Source organism: Osmia bicornis, chromosome 9 (assembly GCF_907164935.1).
Source record: "Osmia bicornis bicornis chromosome 9, iOsmBic2.1, whole genome shotgun sequence".
Taxonomy (NCBI): Eukaryota; Metazoa; Arthropoda; class Insecta; order Hymenoptera; family Megachilidae; genus Osmia; species Osmia bicornis.
The window spans coordinates 6,898,392-6,919,623 of NC_060224.1; the positions used below are offsets into that span (position 1 = coordinate 6,898,392).

Below are 21,232 nucleotides of genomic sequence, written 5' to 3' on the forward strand. Positions count from 1 at the left end.
GGCAAATGGATGGTTAATGGAACTGTATGATTAATTGAGAAAGTTAAACGAAATAAGGTGACAAATTAAATGTAAACATTTGAATTGTTAAATGGAAACAATCATCGTTTTGCTTTGCATATTCGATTCTCCGTTCTATGTAATTATTATAATTTTGAATAATATATAAGTGTACAATAATATTGGATCAATTAATTGAACATTGACGAAGAATTTCCACGAACAAATGACGTGCAGTTTGAAAATGGCGATCTGTGATGTTAGATTCACGTGGGACCAAAGGAAACGACTTCACCGGTGTTTGATTTATATTATTTTGACAAATGTGTTTATTGGATTTCTGTTGTTCCTTCTGGGAATGTACATTTCCTTCGCGATTGCTGGTAGATTGCAGTTGGACGAGAAAAATTCCTTCCAACATGTGTTTAGAACAATCACGTTCTATGGATTGTACGTTTTCGTTCATAATTTGCTGACCGTGAAGATTTGTTATAATTATTTTCATTATGCCGAGGGGTAAGATAATTGTGAACTTTATAATATTTTTGATATTCAATTGTATTCTACTATTACCTTTACATGAAATTAGGAATAATTACTACATTTCCATGATTCACGTCACATTTAAACTTGAAACGTGACGCGATGTACATTGTTTCCCAAGGTCTATTATTTAGAAGATCTATTATTTAATTCGCTTTGTAATTCAATCACAAAATTCATCAATTCGCTGCAAACAATCGTGTTGAATTAATGCCGATGTAACAAACGATAACCACAGAACAGAGAAGGCTTGGATTATTAATTTGAATCACTGTATACAAAGGCAAAATTGTACGATTGCAAACAATACCTTTACATTTCTGTCGGTTATACTATTATATTTCTACTAACAATGGCTGATTTTTGGAAATTTCAGAATTTAAATTTTCACGAAAATAAAATATCCGTCGATTGATTGATATATTCGATTTCGTACGTTCACTTGGTAACTTCTTTTTTGTTATTCAAAAAGCGAGGCAATTTAAGGGTGGATAAAAACGAACGCGCCGGGATGAATTTCGTTGCACAATACCGGACAGATTGCGAATTAGCAATCGCCACCTGGCCCGTCCACGATTTCGCGTAAATGAGTTAATGCGAGCTAGGACCGGGATATTCTTCCCAACGATATTTCCGTGCCGGAAACCGCGGCGCGATGTGAAATTCGCCGGATTGAAGCATTCATTACAGCCGGTCGGAGGTGCGTGTGAATACGATCAATTGACCTTTGTAATCGAATCACAGCCGGTACAATATTGCCTGCGAGAATTATGAACATTTGCGAAGAATAGCAGGTTGAATGGTTCGTGGGTAGAATGGGTGTTGGGTGAAAAATTGAAAACGAGTAAATCGTGGCTGAGTGGAACGTAGGATAAAGGGTGAAAGAATCGTAGGAAGGTGAACAATAGTCACATAGAAACGTTTGAGAATTGAAAAAGAGGGTGAAGATTGGTTTCTGTAATTTAGCAAGTGTATTTGTTATTTTACAATTCTCCAAAATCAATCTTTAACACGTTGATTGCCTTAATTACGCCAATTACACATGCCTGAATAATTAAAGGGAAACAATAGAGAAACATTTGTTTCAATAATATGGCTATTCTACGAATAATGTAAAACAGCAAATAGGAAGGTTGAAATTTGAAACTTAATTGTATTCCTTTTCTTAATAATTAGAGCTTCGATATGTTCCACAACAAATTCAACGTGTTAATGATAGCCATTAATCTACTGCTAATACTTAAGGGTCGTATGAAGAGAAACGATAGAAAATGGAAAGAAAGACACAGGAAACAGAGGGTTGCTAAAAGCGGTCTAGACTGCAAGCTCGTTGGAGAACGAAGCCAAGAATTAACCCCTTAACGCGTTTTTCTTAATTCCACCGGGTTTCTATAGTCTAGCCAAGGGGCTGGGATTGGGAAACGACTGGTTTGCCGAAGGCCAATCGATTTGTCAGAATTTTCAAGCAATTCCAACGTTCCCGATACTCCTGGCCGTCGGTTCATTTGTTTTAATTACCTTTGCTCGTTAACGTATCTTCGCGGTTTAGTCGGTGGTCGGTGATTTTCACACCCTGTCGATGCTGCCTCGATATACACCCGACTAGGGTGAAAATTGGAGGGTTGCTCAGATTAATCTCGTTTACTTTCTTCTGCTTTAAAACTTCGAATAGGGGAATCGATGTGTATCGAACTATCTTAGATAAAGATTACAGATAGAACGACTAATTAAATAGAATTAATAGAATAAATAGAATTAACCCTTTGGACAAATAATTCCTTATTTACAGACCCTGGATGAATCTGAAACTATTCTTATGGACAATGCTGGGGTTATTTGTGGCCTTCGTTGGCTGTTTCATGGCCAGCATCTGTGTCACCACTGCTGATCAGCTGACTCAACAAGTGCGTCAAATCTTGGTCGAAGGTAAATGAAATTTAAAGGTAATTCGTATCATTACAAATTATTTACAATATTATTTAACAAATTTCATTTTCACTTTCCAATTTTTCCTTTAAGAATTGCCTCCACTAACCGCGTTAACGAAATTCAATAAAAATTAATCGGCGGATCGGTTGAAATCGAGGGTACAAATCTATCTGTCGAAATTGCTCGTGAAATATTCATCGATCGAACAGGCGAGCGGTGTTGGCGATCGTCAGGTGGCAAGCCACGAATTCATTTTCTCCGCCTGGCGATCGCTTCTGGTTCGCTCTCTATTTGTTTCTTTTTTCATTCCTCTTACGCCGTCGTGTCATCCGCGATGGTTACGTGAAATTTGAATATTTAATCAAGAGTAAGAGAGACCAGGCGGCGTGGGTTATGCAATAACCGATGGCGTAAAATCTTGTCGAGGCAGGGAACGCGATGATGCGTGGCAGGTTTCGATGGCGACGCGTGCGAATCCGTCTGTATAGAGGACAGATGGGTAAAACGGTAGAAACGGTAGGAAATAGTATATCCAGGCATAATATGCAAATCGGCGGTCGAACAACGGCTGCCCCGTGGAAATTACTGATGGAAATCTCGTTTGGCGTACGTCTACTTAATGAATAGATACGGCAGGATTCTCTTCGAAATTCCACGCGTTTGCTCACGATAAACTTGCCGTTCGCGCATCCAGTTCTGTCCTGTGCTATGCAAACACCCCGTTGATGATCATCTACGAATGATAAGCGCTCCAGGATTCATCGATCGTCCCGGATCTCGTTAAACTGGCGAATAATCGAACGGTGTATCGATCGTCGGAACATTCGCGATTGATATTTTATAAGAGATCGTTCGATTGAATTTGTGCGGAATTCGAAGGATCGCGTTGGAAAATGTTTTTCAGTCGACGACCGGATGGAAAGTTTCAATCACGTTTCCATTCGTGGAACTTTGACGAATGTTTCAGTGTAAATAAGTTGCTAGTTTTCGATGCAACCCACGCGACTAATTACGTACGGAAGAAGGGGTTGCGCGCGAGTAAGGTCTTAGGACATCGAACGGGGCTTTGCAGTCGAAGTTGTTCGAAGTATCAGACTTGTAAGTGGTGGAAAGTGTCGCGAAGAGAGTAGATAGAGTACACGAAGTCTCTTGAGAATTTACTTCGCAACTGGGATTCCGTATATACTTCACGGTAGAACAACTGTGTTCTTTTAAATCTTCTGATGAACTTGCTCTTCAAAGCATCTCCTACTCGGGATTACTTTTCAACGAAAGAAATGAGAAGGATTAATCAGTTCGATTGCGAGGAGCAATTTACACAAAAATTTGAACAGCATTACAAATTCCATCACTTTCGATATTCCAGTGAAAGTATACTTTCGGGAGGAAAATTCAGGTTCGAATTTCCACTTGGTCGAAGCTTTGATTTCCTTTGTCAGGTTACACGGTGGCAGGTAGGAAACGATTGAAACTAATCAGCCTGGTTTGAACCTTTAATTGATCACGGTCGATATTTAATTACTCCTACGGTGGCTTTTTAATTAATGGCTCGAGGTTCCGCGGACGAAAATTTCAATTTCACCGTAACCCGCACTTCCTCTGCCGATGAATTTCTGATAGGATATAAAATATCGGAAAGTCGTACGAGACGGTGCAAAATATCCCAGCCAGTGGAACATTACCGCGAGCCAGCCGACCTATGGAATTTGATACCGTCCCACCCAGATGCAAGATGAGGGGAATAATTGAGATTCATACGCGTGTGCGCCGGACGATTCATCTTAATATCCTTCTTTTTTTTCCTCTCGTTCTTGAGAACCCTTTCATTAAGGACTCCGGAAAATTGAATCATCTTACAAAGAAAAGTTGCCACAGTCTCGCAGACGCGAATCAGCTTCGCGGTTAATTAATCTACACGGGTGTACCGATCTTACTTTGAACAGGTATGAAAAGGTACTTTACGGACGTGACGTGGAAGCGAAGGATAGATAATATGCAGGTGCAGATGCGATGCTGTGGAATAGATTCCTCCGACGATTGGCACTCGACTTACTGGCTGCAACGAGATCTTCTTGTCCTGGATTCGCCGGATATCTTAAGGTGATCATCGGTTAATTATCCCTGGATAACGAACCGTTATTAAATCTACGTTTACCTCGTCACATTTTCCGCATACTCTTTGTTTCGTTGATCTCTATCCGATCGATATCAACGAGATCCTAAATGATATTTCTACTTTCCATTCACGTTCTTCCAACATTTTCCGTCCAACGATCGCGACGCCATAATAATTACGTGTAATACCACACGCGAGTCTGTCCACCGGCAGTCACGAACAAATTTCCCAGGAACTTTAATGGAAACGCAGAAAGTATGCCAGGATTTTAATTACGAGTACACGCGTACCAGGCCTCTCAGCGAACGACGAAATTTCAACTGGCGCGGTGTCTAAAAAGTTGTTACGTCGGTTTAAAGCGGTCGCCACACGGCTTTTAGAAGGTAGCTGATACACGTATACATACGTATGTAAGATAGAAGTGGTTGGCCTGCGCGACGAGTGGCCATTCTCAAGGGAGAACAAACCGGAAGGCTGCTGGAACGTCCTCGTTCCTGTTCCTCTTGCGAAATTCCCACCGCTCGGTATTCCACGCCTTTTCTGCGATGCTTCCAAAAAGGATTTAAAACACCAGAGGCTTCCGGGCAAAGTACTCGTCTCCGGGCAGATTATTTCCGTGCTGGGGCCCTCCGCTTCCGGTCTGGCCCATCTAACTCAGCGGGTTAAGCGCTCCTTCGCGGGTGCTTTTACTCGGAACACGCCTCTCCCTTGAAAACTACCATCTTCTTCCGTCCACCGCGCCGTTTAAAAGGGAGAAACATTGCCGAAGATGTTGCTGGTAATTCTCGATCGCTTTGATCCATTTTTTATTCTACCGAAAAGCTGAACCTAGTTCTAGGTTCAGGCTTTTTTCTATTAACCTCTCGAATTGCAACAATGGTGAGGATAATTTTACAATTTTCAAAGGAACGATTCGCGTTAGGTAGGTTTCGAGTAGGTTCGTATTGCTTACAGTAGTTTCGCGTTAATTGCCTAATAGTTAGGTTTCCTGCGGTTAGACGTATGCATGCATTATGTTCTGCCGGTAATACGTTCAATAATAAAGGGTTAATAGCTCGGCCCGAACAGAAGCCTTTGTGTCACGGCTGGTAATCACAGATAGAACAGTGGGTTATCGATTTCTCGTTATGATAATTGCAGAATTATACCTTCGAGTGGATCGATCCCGACCCCCTTGGTACCGCAACTATTCACGTATGTCAACCGCCATCAAATTGCATTCTCAACTCACACCACAAAATTACATTTCCTTAACCATAGAAAAGCAAATTGTTTCATTCATGCTTTCAATTGACGTTTAAAGTTACAAGATGATAAATAAATCTTTTGAAATTTATTTCTTACGAATCTACGATATTCTTTACGCTTTGCGCATCGCACGTTGAATCGATCGAAACATTTAATTACCAAAACGCAGCGAACCGTGTCTCGAACACGAGAAAGTCCTGTGGCCGTTGCTGCACACGTCTGCTCGGTGTTGCTCGCTCGAAAACTCGCCTGGAAAGCCACGGCCGAGGAAGAGCGTAGGAACGCGTGACACGGCACTCGCAACTCATTCCAGACTTCGCGGACATGTTGGTGGACAAGTTCGAATTAGCAAGTTCAACAACTTGCGGAATGCCGATCGCATCGGCTGACTTGCTCGTTGTCACCTCTCTGTCCGAGAGGAGGGCGCAAGAAAGGGGGAGCAAACCTTCGTGTCTCCCGGCTCCTCTCAACTTTTTGCCAAATTTGAATTGCCAATCGAAGGAACTCGGAAGATCCTAGTGACTTTTGTTGAATCCCCAGCGAAGGGAATTAACAACACAGTTTTTAGAAGATATTTTTAAAATGTTTATTCATGTTCTACATTCTGATATTGAATATTAAATTCTGACGACTCAATTTCGCGGGCTTTTATATTTTATTGTTGGGGATGAGTAATAATAAGGACAATGATCAAGGAAGGGTACGAAATACAAGATGACCAAGGAACTAGGATGTTTGATCAAGGACGAGTCTATAGGTGTTGGTCATCCGAGCCTTGTTACCAAATAAATGAAACATTTTCGAGCAAAGTTAAAGTTTCCTCCGAACTTGTTAGAAGATAGGAAGGGATACGGCGAAGGAAATGTACGTGAGGACGCGAGCTGACACGAAGGAATCTTGTTTCAGGTACGCCAAGTTAGACGGTCGCGTGACGCCGCCGGTGGTGCCATGGAGTTGCTGTCGAATCGACGTAAAGGGTCCCTGCTATCACGATCCTCTTCAGCTGCCAAATCCGGAACAGAATTCCACTTACGACAGCCTGAACGCTCCGGGCTGTCTCGTCGCCATGAAGACCTTGCTAAACGGCACGCTGTATTCCATTCTGCCGTTGCTCTCGTGTCTGTTTGTATTGCAGGTAAATCAATACGAACGATTGTTTAGTCTTATCGCAACAAACAGGACGATGAGACTAGGAAGGAGGTAAGAATTTCGAATTCATCCCCTTCGTACCGAGTAGATACTCTAATTTGAATTGATTATCAAAACCTTTCTAGTCACCACGGACACATTTCCGGTGTTAATTTATATCCCTAAAATGTTGGTGTTTTTAATCAAAACATAAAATAGTACATGCCAAAAATATTTTCCCGGTGACGTCTGTTTTAATTAAGGATTGGAAAAACCGAGAAAAATAGCGAACCTCTTCTTTTTCATTTTTGGTATCTCATAATCCGACCATCGGACGCGTCAGCTTGAAAAATTGCCACCAAATATTTGTAATTTCGTCGTACGAGCTTTCGAGAGCGGATTTTGAATAAACAGCGGTAACAGTGAAGCTGGAACGAGACTGTCGCGGATTATCAGATCGATTCGGGGTTATTGATTGCTTTGAACGCGATGATACCGCGCGTCATCGCGGTGTCGTAAACCGATGAAATTTAAGCGTAAACGTCCGGTTTTTTTTTTTGTCGCGCTGAATTTCCGGCCTGACGATTCGTATTTAGCCTCGCGGTCGCCGATAAAAGAGAACAGGGTTCGTTCATTTGCCAGCGATTAAATCACGCGAGAATCGAGCCGCGCGAAACTGGAGCAGAAAAACAAAAAAAGGAGAACACATTTCCCATGGAATTATGAGGACGTGTTCCGGTAGAAATTACATTCGAAGATAGGCCATGGACGAAAAAAGTAGCATTCCCAGTTAGCGAGGGAAACTCGCGTGCTCGAAACTCGTTTCGTCGCTCCAATTTAATTCCGTTTCAACCATTCTTCGTCGGAGCCACTCGAGCCGAGCCTCGGTATCATTAAGCCGGCAAATAGTCGCGGTTAATTAAACTTACCGCGTTCCATCTACTCGTAAGTTTTTCTCTTATCGAACTGATAAATTAATCCGTTTAATTTGCACCCTTAACCTGAGGCTGGTGTCGATTCATTTTCAAAACGGCACCGTTACAATTATTTTTCTATGTTTATAAAAACAATTTCTTCTGGAGATCAACGATATTTCTCAGCGATTCGCGTCGCAGGGGGTGTAAATCACGCCAGTGGCAGACGCTAACGAAAGTGGCGCGAAATTTTATCAACCCCCCAGATCTCTTCTCTGTGTGTACATAAAAACATCTAGAGAACGTGGACCCAAAAGCCCCTCGAAAAGCGAACTGTCGAGTTGCTCTCGAGGGCAGAGGTGCGCGATGACGCGTCGTAAAGTCGTAAAACACCGTTTTACGAGCGGAGACGCGATGGAACGGAAGAAAAAATTGCGAAGCTGGAAAAAGCAAACGTGGCTTGTCGCTTTGGATCCCTTGGCCGTATCTCGCTTGCGACTCCACGGTTTACACGCGTATTTACGTTATATCGTTCAACATGCCCCAAGTGCTAATGAAATTTTAATGAAAAGGAAACTGTTGACTAATAAAGAATACGTAAATATTCCAGATTATCGTGACCGTGTTGTCGAGGCTGGATTTCACGTCTGCGAGAAACGCAGTCGCCCTGGGGAATCGATGGGCTGATTCACCTGGATGGCTGTACGGTCGTCTGGATTTCGGAAACGCAAACGGACCTAATCTTTTGCAGATCGATCGGGTTAGTGCCGACTCGTAAAACAGAACTGAATCACTCATTCTATGGACTGCCTCTCGAAGGAGCAGTTGAATATTATGTTGAGCGATAGGAAAGACTGTCTGGTTACGAGGGGAAATAAAGCTGAATTCCCGGATTGGGTTGCTCGAAAATACGAGCAATTCGATTTGATTCGGGGTGGGTTGCTGTTTTGGTAGAATGCTGAGTATGTTGAAATATAACGAGAGGGTGATTTAATTCATTTACATCAATATGGAACCAGATTAACTTTATCATGGAATACAAAATGATCTGGATGGTTCAATTTGATAAACACAATTCTCTTATCAGATTCAGGGCCGTCCCCGGCGCCAGACAAAGGGGGCTCTTTAATTTAATTTAACAAGTATAAATTATCCATTCCGTTAGACTAGATTTTAAGATTATCTATTTTTGTCTCGGCTCTCTCAATCTCTAAGGACAGCCCTGATCGGATTAATTTCATTTTATAAATAAAACATGCCAATTGATATTTCTATAAAAAGGAAAATAGTGAAAAAATGTTGAGAGTTAAGACGAGCCAGCCAGTATATTCGTCTGTTCCTGACTCCTTTCCAAAGCATTTCCATTTAATGTGAAATTTCAAGACAATAGTTTCGAGCACAATAGAAAGGATAACCCTGTTTCTGTTCTCTGATTCAGTTTCACGGAACGATTCTCTTCCACGTCTCGATATTAATGTCAGCTTTACGTTTCCAGACAGTCCGGTCCCAGCGCGCCTCGTTCTTCGTCGTTGCTAATTTTCAAACCGTACGTGTACAAGCGAGGAAGTTAGCGGCCAGGTGAAAAGAGTTAAAGGGAAGCCTGCGGGGTAACTTTCCGACTTCGCGAGAGAAATATCCGTGGAATGAAGTTTACGCTTTTGCCTCTTTTTCCCCGTTGCACGTCGTCGAAACACTTTGTTGAAGCGTCGACGTTCCACGGTTTATTTGTTTAATTTCCTAATTTCTTCGAGTTAGAATAGCGGCGAGCGTGCGGCTGAAAGAAGCCCGGGAACGCTCGTCAAACTTTTATTAGAGGGCCTGGCCACCGTGATGGGGGGGGTGGGAAAAGTTTAAAAAACTTCTTAACCGCGTACCGTTGCACCGGAGTGAAACTTTTTTTTTATCTTTTCACGTTTTCTTCCGCGATACGTGGCTGTGGGAAACGTTTCTTTCAATCTCGTGACAAAGTTACGAAAGGGTGGATCAGCTTTTCTCCCCTCCCTGGAGGGCAATCGAATAAATTCCTTTCCCTAATTCAAACGTTTCAACCCCTGCAGAAGAACAGCGGACGGGGCGATTCGATGATCGACCTGAAACCTCTTGTTTACTCCAGTGACACAGAATGAAGCTAAACGAAGGGAACGTTGAGGAAGAAACAGAGAAACGGGATCCAGCGGTATCATATTTCCACGAAGCGTTTCCGGTCTCCCTCGTAAAGATCTTTCTTCTATTAAAATAGGGCGTACCACGAGTGATGGTATTTGGGGATGATTCTGAGCGAAGAAATCAATTTTTAATATTCTTTGTATTAATTTTTGAATCACTGTTTGTGGAACACCCTATACATCACCTAATTATCTTCTGTACACCCTGTACACCTAAACCAAAGACCTTAGAATTGATCTGTTAACGTTGGAAAAGTATCCCTTGGAGCTTTTATCGAAATGAAAAGACATCGAAGAGTAGAGTGCGTTTAACGAAGAGCCACGATTAATGGATCATCGATTACGAGACACTCGAAACAGCCTCGAGAGGAACAAACAAGCTATCGAAAGAGGGAGAAACGAAAGCTGGATAGAGGGATGAGGGATGGTACGATAAGATAAGACTTCATCGAATTTCTTTCCGCGAAAGTCCGTCGCCGGGATTCAACGATGGCTTTCACCATGATTACTGGGGATCGGTTAATCGAGTCGCGCCACTAGATCGCTCGTTTTCCCCTCGTATCGAATCGACCGATCGATGGGAAACAGAATGGGAACAAAAGAACGATGGGAACGGAGAGGAAAGGAAGTTCGAAAATCTCGATTATAGGAGGCTACTTTAACGGTATCCGATGACGCGTCTTCCTTTGAAGAGGCAGCGATATTCGATATTCGAAGAAATCGAGGAACAATTACGTATACGCAATTTTGTATAATCAATTTATATATCTGTCTGAATTATTTACTCTCCGAGCTTATTATTTTTAGCCCAAAGTGGCTGCTTCGAAATCTGCCTGTTTTTCTTCGATAAGGGATGAACTGAAGGGACCGAAGGAAAAAGCGGTACCACCCTCGTCACGTTCTCGTACGATTGCCAGCGTTGTTCGTTTCGAAGAACCGTTGAAATCCCGCGGTGAAGAAGCGGTCAGTATGTAAGGTGAAAAAAGGGGGCATAATCGGGGGCGGTCCGCTCGTTCCGATGTCGCGAACTCAATTTAAACTGTCACGTATGCCGGCAAGAAGCGACGAAACGAAAAGGGATCAAGAACAAGAAGATCCCATAGGGATTCTCTCGGTTCTGCTTCGTGCTTCGCCGCGTTACAGCTGATGAGGCTGCGCTTTTCAACCCCTTTCGCCCGTTTCTTTCAACGAAGGGTCGTTCCTTTTCTCGCGTCGCGACGCGAAAGCTTTCTTGCCAACCGAACGTTCGATATCATCCGTACAATAATCTCGAACGTGTAAATAAACGTTAAAAAAGAAAGCAAGTGTTCCTTTGATTAAAGGAACAGACTCTACTTTTTTATCATAAAAATAGAATTCTTTTGTGCATCGAAGACTGAAAGAACGAATTTGTATTTCCTTTGGTCGCTATCGTACGTTCGAAAGAATTATTTTGCATACTACCGGTGGTGTAATTTTCACCCAGCTTTCATTTAAGAATGTTTTCCGCCTCACAGACGATGCAGGATCGTTTCAGTCGAGTTCTTGATTAGAATTAACCCTGAAATCATGAATATTGATGGTGTCCAGAGTCTTTGCAAACGAACATTTTCGAGCGAAAGGTCGCCTAATGAGTTATTCAAATTTTGTTTATCTCTCGCGTATTCGACGGCTTCAAAGCGGAGATTCGCGTCTTTCGAGCGGCTGAAATTGAACAGAATTTCTACTGAAAATTTATCGGCAGGATTTTAAAGGCCGATTGATCTTTGCTCCGTTTCGAAAAAGGAAACGAACCAACCCTTCCACCTCTCGTCGAATTTAATAACAGTGAATTTACGCGGGACGCGGCAGCTTTTTTCCATGGGGTCACCGTAATTTCCTGCAACACTGGTAACGAAGTTCTTACGGTCTAGCCAGCTCGCTTTTTACCCGTGTTAACCATAAAGCGCACGGTTTTATACGACGTCCGACATATTAGCCGGGGTGACGGCAACGGTATGCTACACGTTTGAACACAGCTGGGAACGCAAATCGTCATAAGCTTTTCAGATTAAAGCTTTCCAATCACGAACTTTCGCGGTCAGAGCTTTTCGAGTTGCTGAAGTTTCGAGGACGCAAGCTTTAGTAGACCAATAGCTTACCGAACTGATGCTTTCAGCTCCACAGATTAGAGATTTTCGAGCTTTTAACGACCTCTAATGTCCCATTCTGTTCAAGGTTAACACTTTGAAAGTGTCAAAGTTACAGGGATCGAAGGAACTTCTAGAGATTTTCTGAACTTCAAGTCTTCCAAGTTGCAAAGAGCTTTTAGTAGCCTGGAACTTTCCGCTCTTAAATTTCTCTGTCCCTCTCTCAGGTTAGAGCTTTTGAGATTCCAATACCTGCGAGTAAATTTCAAACCCGGAGCACTCGAAACTCCAAAGCTTTAGAGCGCTTTAATTGCACAAAGCTTCGTGGTCGGAGATTTCCGAATCCGGTGGCTTTCAGATACAAAGCTTCCCGATCTGGAGGTTCAAAAGAACTTGCGGAAAAATTCGCGTATGTTATCTACACGTTTGTTTGCCGATATCGAGAGATGGTCGAGAGAAGAGGGAGCAATTTCCCGAATGCCGATTTTGAGAAAATCGAACGCGCTCGTAGAGAACTCGCCCGTACGGTTAACTGGTTCGATCGTACGTGTACCGGTTATTCCGGTGGCCATTGTTTCCGTTCGATTCGATCGTGAAAGCAGTTAGTCCCGTTCCCGTGGCCAGCGAACCGATTCGAGTGAGCAAGCTGCACGAGACAGCGGAAGCACTCGAGGAAATCCCTCGGTCGTCCAGCAATCGATTGCCGAAGGAAAGCGTTCCCGGCAACCTACCCAGTGGACAAACAACCGCGGACCCTCCCAGCCGAACATGGGTCCTACTCTTTCACGGGGCTCGCTAAATTGAAATTCGATTCTCCCTGAAGAGCACCAACGTCCGAGAGAACGTTACCTCGTCACTGGCCATCATGTAAAACGCCCCTCACGATCTACGCCCAAGGTATCCCGGTTTGAGTAATGCTCTTGGTAATGCTTCCTGACGAGAGGATTTAAATTTTGTAGCATAATATTAGTGCTATTTGAATTTCGGAAGTTTCATTTTCGAAAGCATCGAATTTGGGAAGCTTCGATTTTTAATGCTTCAAGTTTGGAAAATTCCAATTTCGACAGCTTTGAATTTAGGATGCTTCATCTTTGAACGCTTTGAGTTTGGGAAGCTTCGATTTTTAATGCTTCAAGTTTGGAAAATTCCAATTTCGACAGCTTTGAATTTAGGATGATCTTTTAAAAAGTTCCATTTACAAGTGCTTAGGATTTAGGAAGTTCCATCTTTGAACGCTTTCAATTTTAAAAGTGTCATTTCCAAGAGCTTTGGATGTAGGAAGCTCCATCTTTGAACGCTTTCAGTTTGAACAGTTTCATTTCCAAGAGCTTTGAATTTAGGAAGCTCCATCTTTGAACGCTTTGAGTTTGAATAGTATCATTTTCGGAAGCTTCGAATTCGGAAAGCTCCAACTTTGAACGCTCGGAGCTTGAAAAATCCATTTTCAAAAGCTTTGAATTTTGAAAGCTCCAGTATGAATACTTTGAACTTGAAAAATTCTACTTTTGAAGGCTTCGAAATTAAAAAATTCCGTCTCTGAAAACTTGAAACTTGGAAAACTCCATTCCCAAAAACTTGGAGCTCGCAAATCTCTTCGAAAATTCCTAATTAAAAAAGCGGCGACTCTAAAAATTGCAGACTCGTAAAATACTCTCTCGACCTTCCTCCGCATCGCAATCCGAACTAATTTACGTTTCGATTGATTAAAGGAATCGGGCGTTAAAGATGCACGTGTAATCGCCAACATGGCACGATTAAATATTTCAACGTTTCATTCCGAGGCTGTAAATATTTTATCAGGACGTATCGCTACGTATTTTGAAGCTCAATAATCGTTTCAATATCTAATATTCCTGTAACACGCGAAAAGTCACGGTTAATTGAAAAATCTGTTGAAAAAATCCTTAATAATTCTATTTCTTCTCAATTTACGATCCTCGAAAGCGACAACCTAATTGTGACTTCAATTTAAACGAAAGGCTGGATATATTCTACGAGCCTGTAATCCGGGGAACAGGATTTTGTCGTGCTGTCGCGCTCCCAACGAGTCGAGCAGGAACATTAAAGCTGTTTTCACATTGTCGTTCGTAGAGGAACTCTGCGCGGAGCACTCGCAATGGTAATCAACTGGAAGCCACTGACTGGGTCCATTCCAGATTGCTCCTCGTTCAATTAGCATACATACGACAGCTAGCGTTGCTTTTGGCCACCCCTTCCCACCCAGTTTCTTCCAAAACAGAGGCATCTTCCTCTCGTTGATTAATTTTCACCCTGCCAGCTCGTCGTCGCGTCGTCTTAGTTAAATAGAAATTAAAAAACTTTCAACGCGAACTTTTTATTTTTATTATTAAATACCGAACATTTCAAGGAATTCAAAGTAAAATAATGCGGAGGGCAATTTTCCGAGTGTCGGTAAAGTTTTTCGCGAGCCGGTCGTGGACAGCTTCTATCAGGCAAAATCCAGCCGAGTCGTAGCGGCTTTTGTAGAGCAAGTTTTCCTACTTCTCCGGGCCATCGGAGCCATTCTTGCCCGTACCGTTCGGTTCAACGTTTCGTTCGTTCCTTTGGAATTCCGAAAAGTTTCGCTCTTCATCTGCCCTAGCCAAGGGGAGAAAATAACAGGGAATCCGAGCGAAAGGGAAAGAAAAATGTCTGTCGACTACTTTCACGAAACGTCCCCTAACCGCCTGCCAGACGGCTGACATTCTATAAAGTCAATTTCAATTTGAACGTGGCTGAAATCTTCACTATCCGACATTCTTACGATTACGTATATTTAATAGAAACGGAGAATCATCGGTGTTGCGGTGTATGTTTCCTCTATTATAAATGCATTCTGCGTGCACGCGTATCCGCTGCAACCGATTAAGTCCCTTGTAAATTTCAGCCGAGCCGTGTTCCTACGTCGTGTTTCATAACTCCGGTAACCCTTCCCTCGTTGCTCCTCCTTCCCTTAATTTCCGCCTTCCTGTCTGCTCGGCCGCTACGATATATTCGCCGGTATCTCCCGTAAATTCGTCCTGCAGCAATTACGAAACAATTTCTGTCAGCACGATAAACCTTTCCGCGAAAGGGCGCACCTTCGAACTACGAAACGAATGACGTTTAACTTTTCACGCTCCGTTTCTTCCCTCCATTGAATCGAGCCTGTCGATGCGTTTCATTTATTCTGTATTAATGCGACAACTACCATGGCGAGCACTTTGGGGTGGAAAGTAACGTGGAATTAGGGATGAAAAATTTATCTTAAGAGCGTTCTGCATCGAGTGCTACATCAAGAACTTTGAGACCGGAAGTAATAGTGAATCAAGGGTGAAAAATTCATGTTGAGATTCTTCTTTTTACTGGTCGTGTATTTTGTATCGATTATTCTGTGACGTCAGTGACAGAAGGATAATATTCCTTGGGCAACCTGGGTCGTTCACGAACGTTCATGAACAATCTTTTTATTGTTTTTGGATTGAATGACTAGAAAATAGTTGAAATACTATTTTCAAACTCCCATTTCTCGCCCTATCGGACGGGAAACTCGTGGGATCCTAAAGAACCAACGTCAGCCACTGGTGATAGGATAAAAAAGATGGTGTTTCGAAGGATGGTATGCTATCTGAACGAGCCATTCGACGTCCAAAAAATCTCCCACAGCGATCCGGGGTTCCTGCAACCGCTCCCGATCCTTTTTTCCCATTTTGGTTGGCTCTTGGCCGACGATACCAGAGAGGAAAAAGGGGAAGCCTAGGCCAACGCGCGATAAGTCCCTCGGGCTCTAGGGAGTATAATTGCTACGGGTAGCAACAGGTATGCGTCGACCTTGCGAAAACTCGAGAAAAGTCGTGAAAACTGCATCAGGATATTAATTGAATATATTATTTATATATCGAGGTAAACGTACGAAAGGGTTAAAAGAAGGGTTCGCGTCGAGGAAACTGTAAAATAGACGACAAAAGAAAATGAAGGATGATGGATAGAGTCTGGAAGCATGATACTTCACGATGATAAATAGTCGTGCAATAAAAATGGGTCGAGTAATTCTGACGTGGTGTTATCAAACGTTAAGGAAATAAAGAAAATATTTTTTTTTTTTGTATTATATCATTTATATTATTATACTTTTGTATTTTTTTTCTTTCACTGTATTATTTTACATTGTACCAGCTTTAGAATTTTTTATTAACCATGAGCTATGTAAATGGTTGAACAATTGACTGCATTGTACATCCATTCATAAAAAGCGCCATGCCCAATACCAATAAATAAATAAAATAAATAAAGTAAAAATAGCAGTGAAAATGGACAGGAATTTGAGAATTTATTATAACAATTAGGATAAAAGTAGCAATTTGATTTTTATTACACTTATAAGAAAAATGTTTATACCAAAATGTTTCATAGTTATTTGACTATATTGATCTACAATGTTGTTAGAACATATTTGTGTTCACTTGAACTGTATGTAAAAAATGTCGAGTTATCTACAACGTTACTTTTGTCTCCATTCTCCCCTATCGTTTCAAGTCACGTGTAAATATTCTACGTATTCGTAACTTGAAAATGTAATAGCCACCGTTCGGACGCAAAACTTTCTGACTCTGACTATGTAACGCTATTCGGTAGTTTCAAGGAGAGCATACGAATATTACGAATACGCTCGTGAGACGTTTCCAAGACCGAGTTACCTTGAGTGGAACTAACCTAGTTGTCCGCAGCTTTTCTTCCCTTAAACCTACCCTTAGAAAATCCCGCCGCCGAAAGAACCCAAAGTAATCTTACCATTCGAGGGTCGAAAGCTGGCGCAAACGTTAAGCTTCGCTTCGAAACTCGAATCTCTCTGTTCATTTTATCATCCCTCTTGCGACTCGCTTGCCTTTCTCTCGGACTTTCAATTTACTTTGAACTAATAAAAAAATTATATTTGTTTCTCTAGGTGGAGCCATGATTCAGGGATTGAAAGTCGAAAGGGTAATTCGTGTCTTGGACCAATTAAACGGTGAAAACAACCCTCGAGGAAGCTAGTGAAAGTACACGATTAGACAAGAAAGTCGTAGACGGATAGAAAAGGGAGAGATCGAAGGTGGTTACAAAGGGTTGAATATCATAAACGACAATGAAAGACTGAAGGAAGTTGGAACAAAGCTGATCCGTGTCGTAGTGCCGCGTGTACAGCTTTAAAAGGACAAGCGGTATCGAGCCGATCGAACTGGAAAGGATGAAAGAAAAGGGTCGGCAACGACACGCCGGAGATCGTTGGAATCCTCTGATCGATCAATAACGATTTCCCGGGAATATAAATGTCTCCGCGAGTAGTCGTCCAGCTCGTTCGATTCGGTCCCGTGTCCGGCATTGCCTTTTAATCTTGTAGCTTTGCCTCTTTTAATCTCGTCCCATCGACCCCCATCTCCCGGCTCGTTCCGCTGCAATTTCTCCTTCCGCTCGCTTCGATTCGCTTCGAACTGGCTGAAAACGTCGCTCATCCAGCCAGCCTGCGAGCAAAACATGCAAACTGCATGGCGGAATCTAACTGTCGAAACGACGGATTCACAGATTCTCGCCGCGTAAGCTTTCCTCAATCGGTACGGAGTGTTAACCAAAAAATAAATAAATAAAAATGGATCAGGGACTTGGGGGATAAATGATTGATCGTTTCAAGGCACCCCTTAACTTTCTCACCCCAGGCTAATAAAGATTTTTAAATTTCTAATTTTGTAAAAAATTCCACGAGTACTTATGCAGCCGATTAATTACACCCCTACGGTTAACGTTAAAATCTTTGCAAACAAAGAGAAAATTAATGCATCCTCTCCTCGGATAACTGTGCTATAAATTAGAGTTTGCTGAAATAGATTGAAGAGCCATAACTTTTAACAAGTTTTAAAAGAAGAGGATACAAAACAGCTGGTCGAAAAGAACATTTCATCCGCATCGTAAAGTCAGTGAAGTGTCCCGGGCAAGTAGCGTTTATTGCTTCGCGTTCGATGTTCAGGATACCTTATCCTGGCTACATGTTTCAACTTGGAACGTCTTACAATTTACATCAAAACTACAAATCTGAACAGAATGAAAAGGTAGGAAAATCTTTCTGCTACGAGAAGAAAATACACGGAAGTAGATCATTTGTTGTCCCATATATTTGCAATTATTTAAATTTACCATTGGTCCACGATACAACGGGATCAAGGTGGGTTGGATCTGAATATTTGGAACGGGCTAGAGTACCCCCATCAATCTCTTGTCGGGCTGGAACGGCCGTTTGGATGCTCGCAAATCCACGTCGTTTAGGTGGCCGGTGCATTAAACGGGATTTATATTTCCTCGAATAGCAAGCGAAAGGATCGATCGGTATTGTCGGCTGGAAACGGTACCATTTTGCATCTTATTTAAAGCATCGGTCCCGCGGTGTGGAAACGTCGCGAGCCAATAGACGAGCATATTCCGTTGGATGAAGCAAGTTTATAGCGTAGCCGCTTTTGTCGTCCCTGGTCCATCAAATTTCGATTCCATCCAGGAATTATTACGACTGGTACAATGAATTGAACTTTTGAGGACCAACCAAATAGAAAAATAAAGCTCTGAGTGTGCAATTTAGAACAAATATGTAAAAGGACCTACTGCTATATAAAAGGACAGCCCCTTTTTCGTTTGGAACCGCTAACCCCGAGAACTACTGGACCAAACGCTATCAACTTTTAACTACATCATCTTCATGGTCCCCGGAAGGTTTAGCAATAATAAAATCTACCGATTTTTCATTAAAATGTTATTATGCTATTAATAAAGTGATTTATGATATGTGAATCCTCGTTGCGCATGCGCTCTTACCGCCAGCAGCCGCGCATGCGCTCTTGCACCGCTAGAGTGTAGTTTGAGAATCATCCACTAGAGGGCGAGCGACATTACAAGCGAGTTGGCGAGTTGTACTCGCTACATCAATTATTACTACAAATTCTCGAAGTTTTTATTTATGAGAGCGGGTGAAGCCGCGACGGGGATGCTACTATATATATAAATTAAAAATATAATGAAAAATATAATGAAAAAGCGGGTGCTATATTAGAAGATGTTGGATAAAAAAATGAATTGTTAAAATTTCGATCAAAAAGAAGTATTGTAATTGCTTCTGCCAGAACAATGGAACCAAAGAAAAGTTTGATGATGTCTGTCTCAATTTCAAAACCAAAGGGCAGGAGCCTCGATCCAGTAGACAAACGACGATCGTTCGAGATTGCGTCCGTCACGATCTTTCCTGGAGGATCGAGCGACTTCGTGGTACTCGACGATATCTACGGGAATACGAAAAGCGAAAAGGGTTCGGTGGTAACAGTTGGACGGGCCGCATAAATCAGTTGCACGAGCTTCTCGAGAGAGAGAGGTGTCGAGTCCGGCAGACCGAACCGTCAATAAAATGCCAAGTCGGAAAGATAAACTTAAAGATAAGCCGCCTTCGGATCCGCGCAGAGAGTACTTGGACGCTGAGTCCACCGACGAAGAGGAGAGCCAGCGTAAGATTTACGAGAAAAATATTAAAGGTTTCCCTTCTCCTTCTTCGTTGTTCCTGCTGTGCACCACTCCTCTTGCCAACTCCTTCAGTCCGTCTATATTTTTCTTCCGGTTCCCTCCCTTATCCTTTCGACGATGAATTATCAACCCGCTGTGGACGTAGTTCTATCGAAGCGATTTGTTCGAAGATCGTCTAACGATTCGTTTAACCTAACCTAAGTCAGAATTAACCCTTCCATCTGCAAAATTGATTCAATATTTTCTTCCTACCCTTAGGATCAAATATTTTTCTATACCTCGAGGGGTTAATTTAATCAAACTCTCGGTTCGCGGAGAGGTTGAAAGAGTGTTAGACAATCATCCCCGTCGATGGAACGTGCAACTATCGGAAAGTGGAGAGGAGATCGTTCGATTAAACCGGAAACGATGGTAACACCGATACCGGTGGGTGAATTATGACGCTTAAGGTGGCCACTGGTGAACGATTAATCGGTCGTTCACGGTGTTGCCCAGTTCCTAATTTGTCTCTTGGATTATGGTAATTTAAGCCCCGTTTGCCCGTCTCCGGTTTCTCGAGCCGATTCCACGGAGATCCGGCTAATTCGCCGCGATGCCTGGAAAGTAGGTGAACTAAATAAACCAATAACCCGCAGACATCTATTGGTAGAGGTTGTTAGCTCGTTCGCTTTACCCTCCGAACACATAGAAACTGTTATCCGGAATATCTAACCGGAAGCTCGGAGGATCCGTAGGAGGAGGAACGAAGACGGTGAAGAGAGGGAGCGGTCGGAAACTACCCGCGAACAATTAATGTCACGGGCTGGCTGCGAATGATCGAAGGTGGCAATTTTGCTGGAGGACGCGTTGCAAGATCCCTGATCCGATTTAATTTCGTATTAACCCGTTCGTAGTCGAACAACGCCAGTTGATCCGACTGATACGTTTTTACCGGCCACGAAACTTAATGCTATCTCCGACGTTCTGGTTCGTTTGTTCTAATAAAAATGAAGAGAATAGGAAATCCCGGCGTTTCAAAGATTGGGACAATGAAATTTCGACGGAATGAAATCAAAACGGGAAATATGGTAAAAGCGATCGGACCAGGGGGATAATTTCGCGAAACGCGGGGGCGTCGAGTAAAGTGGCCGTAATTACTCCGTCGCACACTGCCGCGTTAATACACCAAACGTAGCCCGGGAAAAATGTTTACCGCGATATTCACCGACGTTCGATTTTGTTCCCACCCCCTCGTCGGCTTACGCACATTCAAGCCGGACCCTCAAAAAAGAATTACCTTCCCGTCGAACGTGTAACAAAATTGTAACGGTTAATCCGATCGACGAGAATTTTATTGCGAATCGTTATTACCGGCTCCCGACGCGGCAGCCCGTTCGATCGATTTTGCGTTAATGAATTTTAATAAACAGCAGAGCTGCCTGGCTTTTTGTAGCCTTCCCCGTGAAATTCGGTGATTTTAGCATATAGAAAACGATCCTCTGGACAATCACGCAACCCTGTTCGTAGAAAATGTTGAGGAAGGAAAAGAATAGATCGTCTCCGTTCTTAACGCAGAATTCGGTCATTTTC

General features: G+C 42.6%; 2 protein-coding genes across 6 annotated transcripts in view; both read left to right on the forward strand.

Moving 5' to 3' along the window:
• LOC114874392 (tetraspanin-12-like) overlaps positions 1-17,846 on the forward strand; it is a 182,760-nt gene extending 164,914 nt beyond the window's left edge. For 2 of the 5 annotated variants that reach the window (XM_029183618.2, XM_029183617.2), the window contains 5 exons: positions 2,333-2,469; positions 4,416-4,572; positions 6,743-6,971; positions 8,489-8,638; positions 9,936-11,017. In XM_029183618.2, coding sequence (XP_029039451.1) covers positions 2,340-2,469; positions 4,416-4,572; positions 6,743-6,971; positions 8,489-8,638; positions 9,936-10,004 — 735 coding nt within the window. In that variant the 5' untranslated portion in view covers positions 2,333-2,339 and the 3' untranslated portion in view covers positions 10,005-11,017. Of the gene's footprint in view, positions 1-2,332; positions 2,470-4,415; positions 4,573-6,742; positions 7,037-8,488; positions 8,639-9,935; positions 11,018-17,075 lie in introns of those variants that run through there. The other 3 variants (XM_029183619.2, XM_029183620.2, XM_029183622.2) reach the window with 3 other exon arrangements.
• An 88-nt stretch (positions 17,847-17,934) lies between these two features.
• The window catches only part of LOC114874393 (dynein axonemal heavy chain 2), a 35,591-nt gene continuing 32,293 nt past the window's right edge, over positions 17,935-21,232 (forward strand). The window contains exon 1 of the mRNA XM_046287174.1: positions 17,935-19,647. Coding sequence (XP_046143130.1) covers positions 19,551-19,647 — 97 coding nt within the window. The 5' untranslated portion in view covers positions 17,935-19,550. The remainder of the gene's footprint in view (positions 19,648-21,232) is intronic.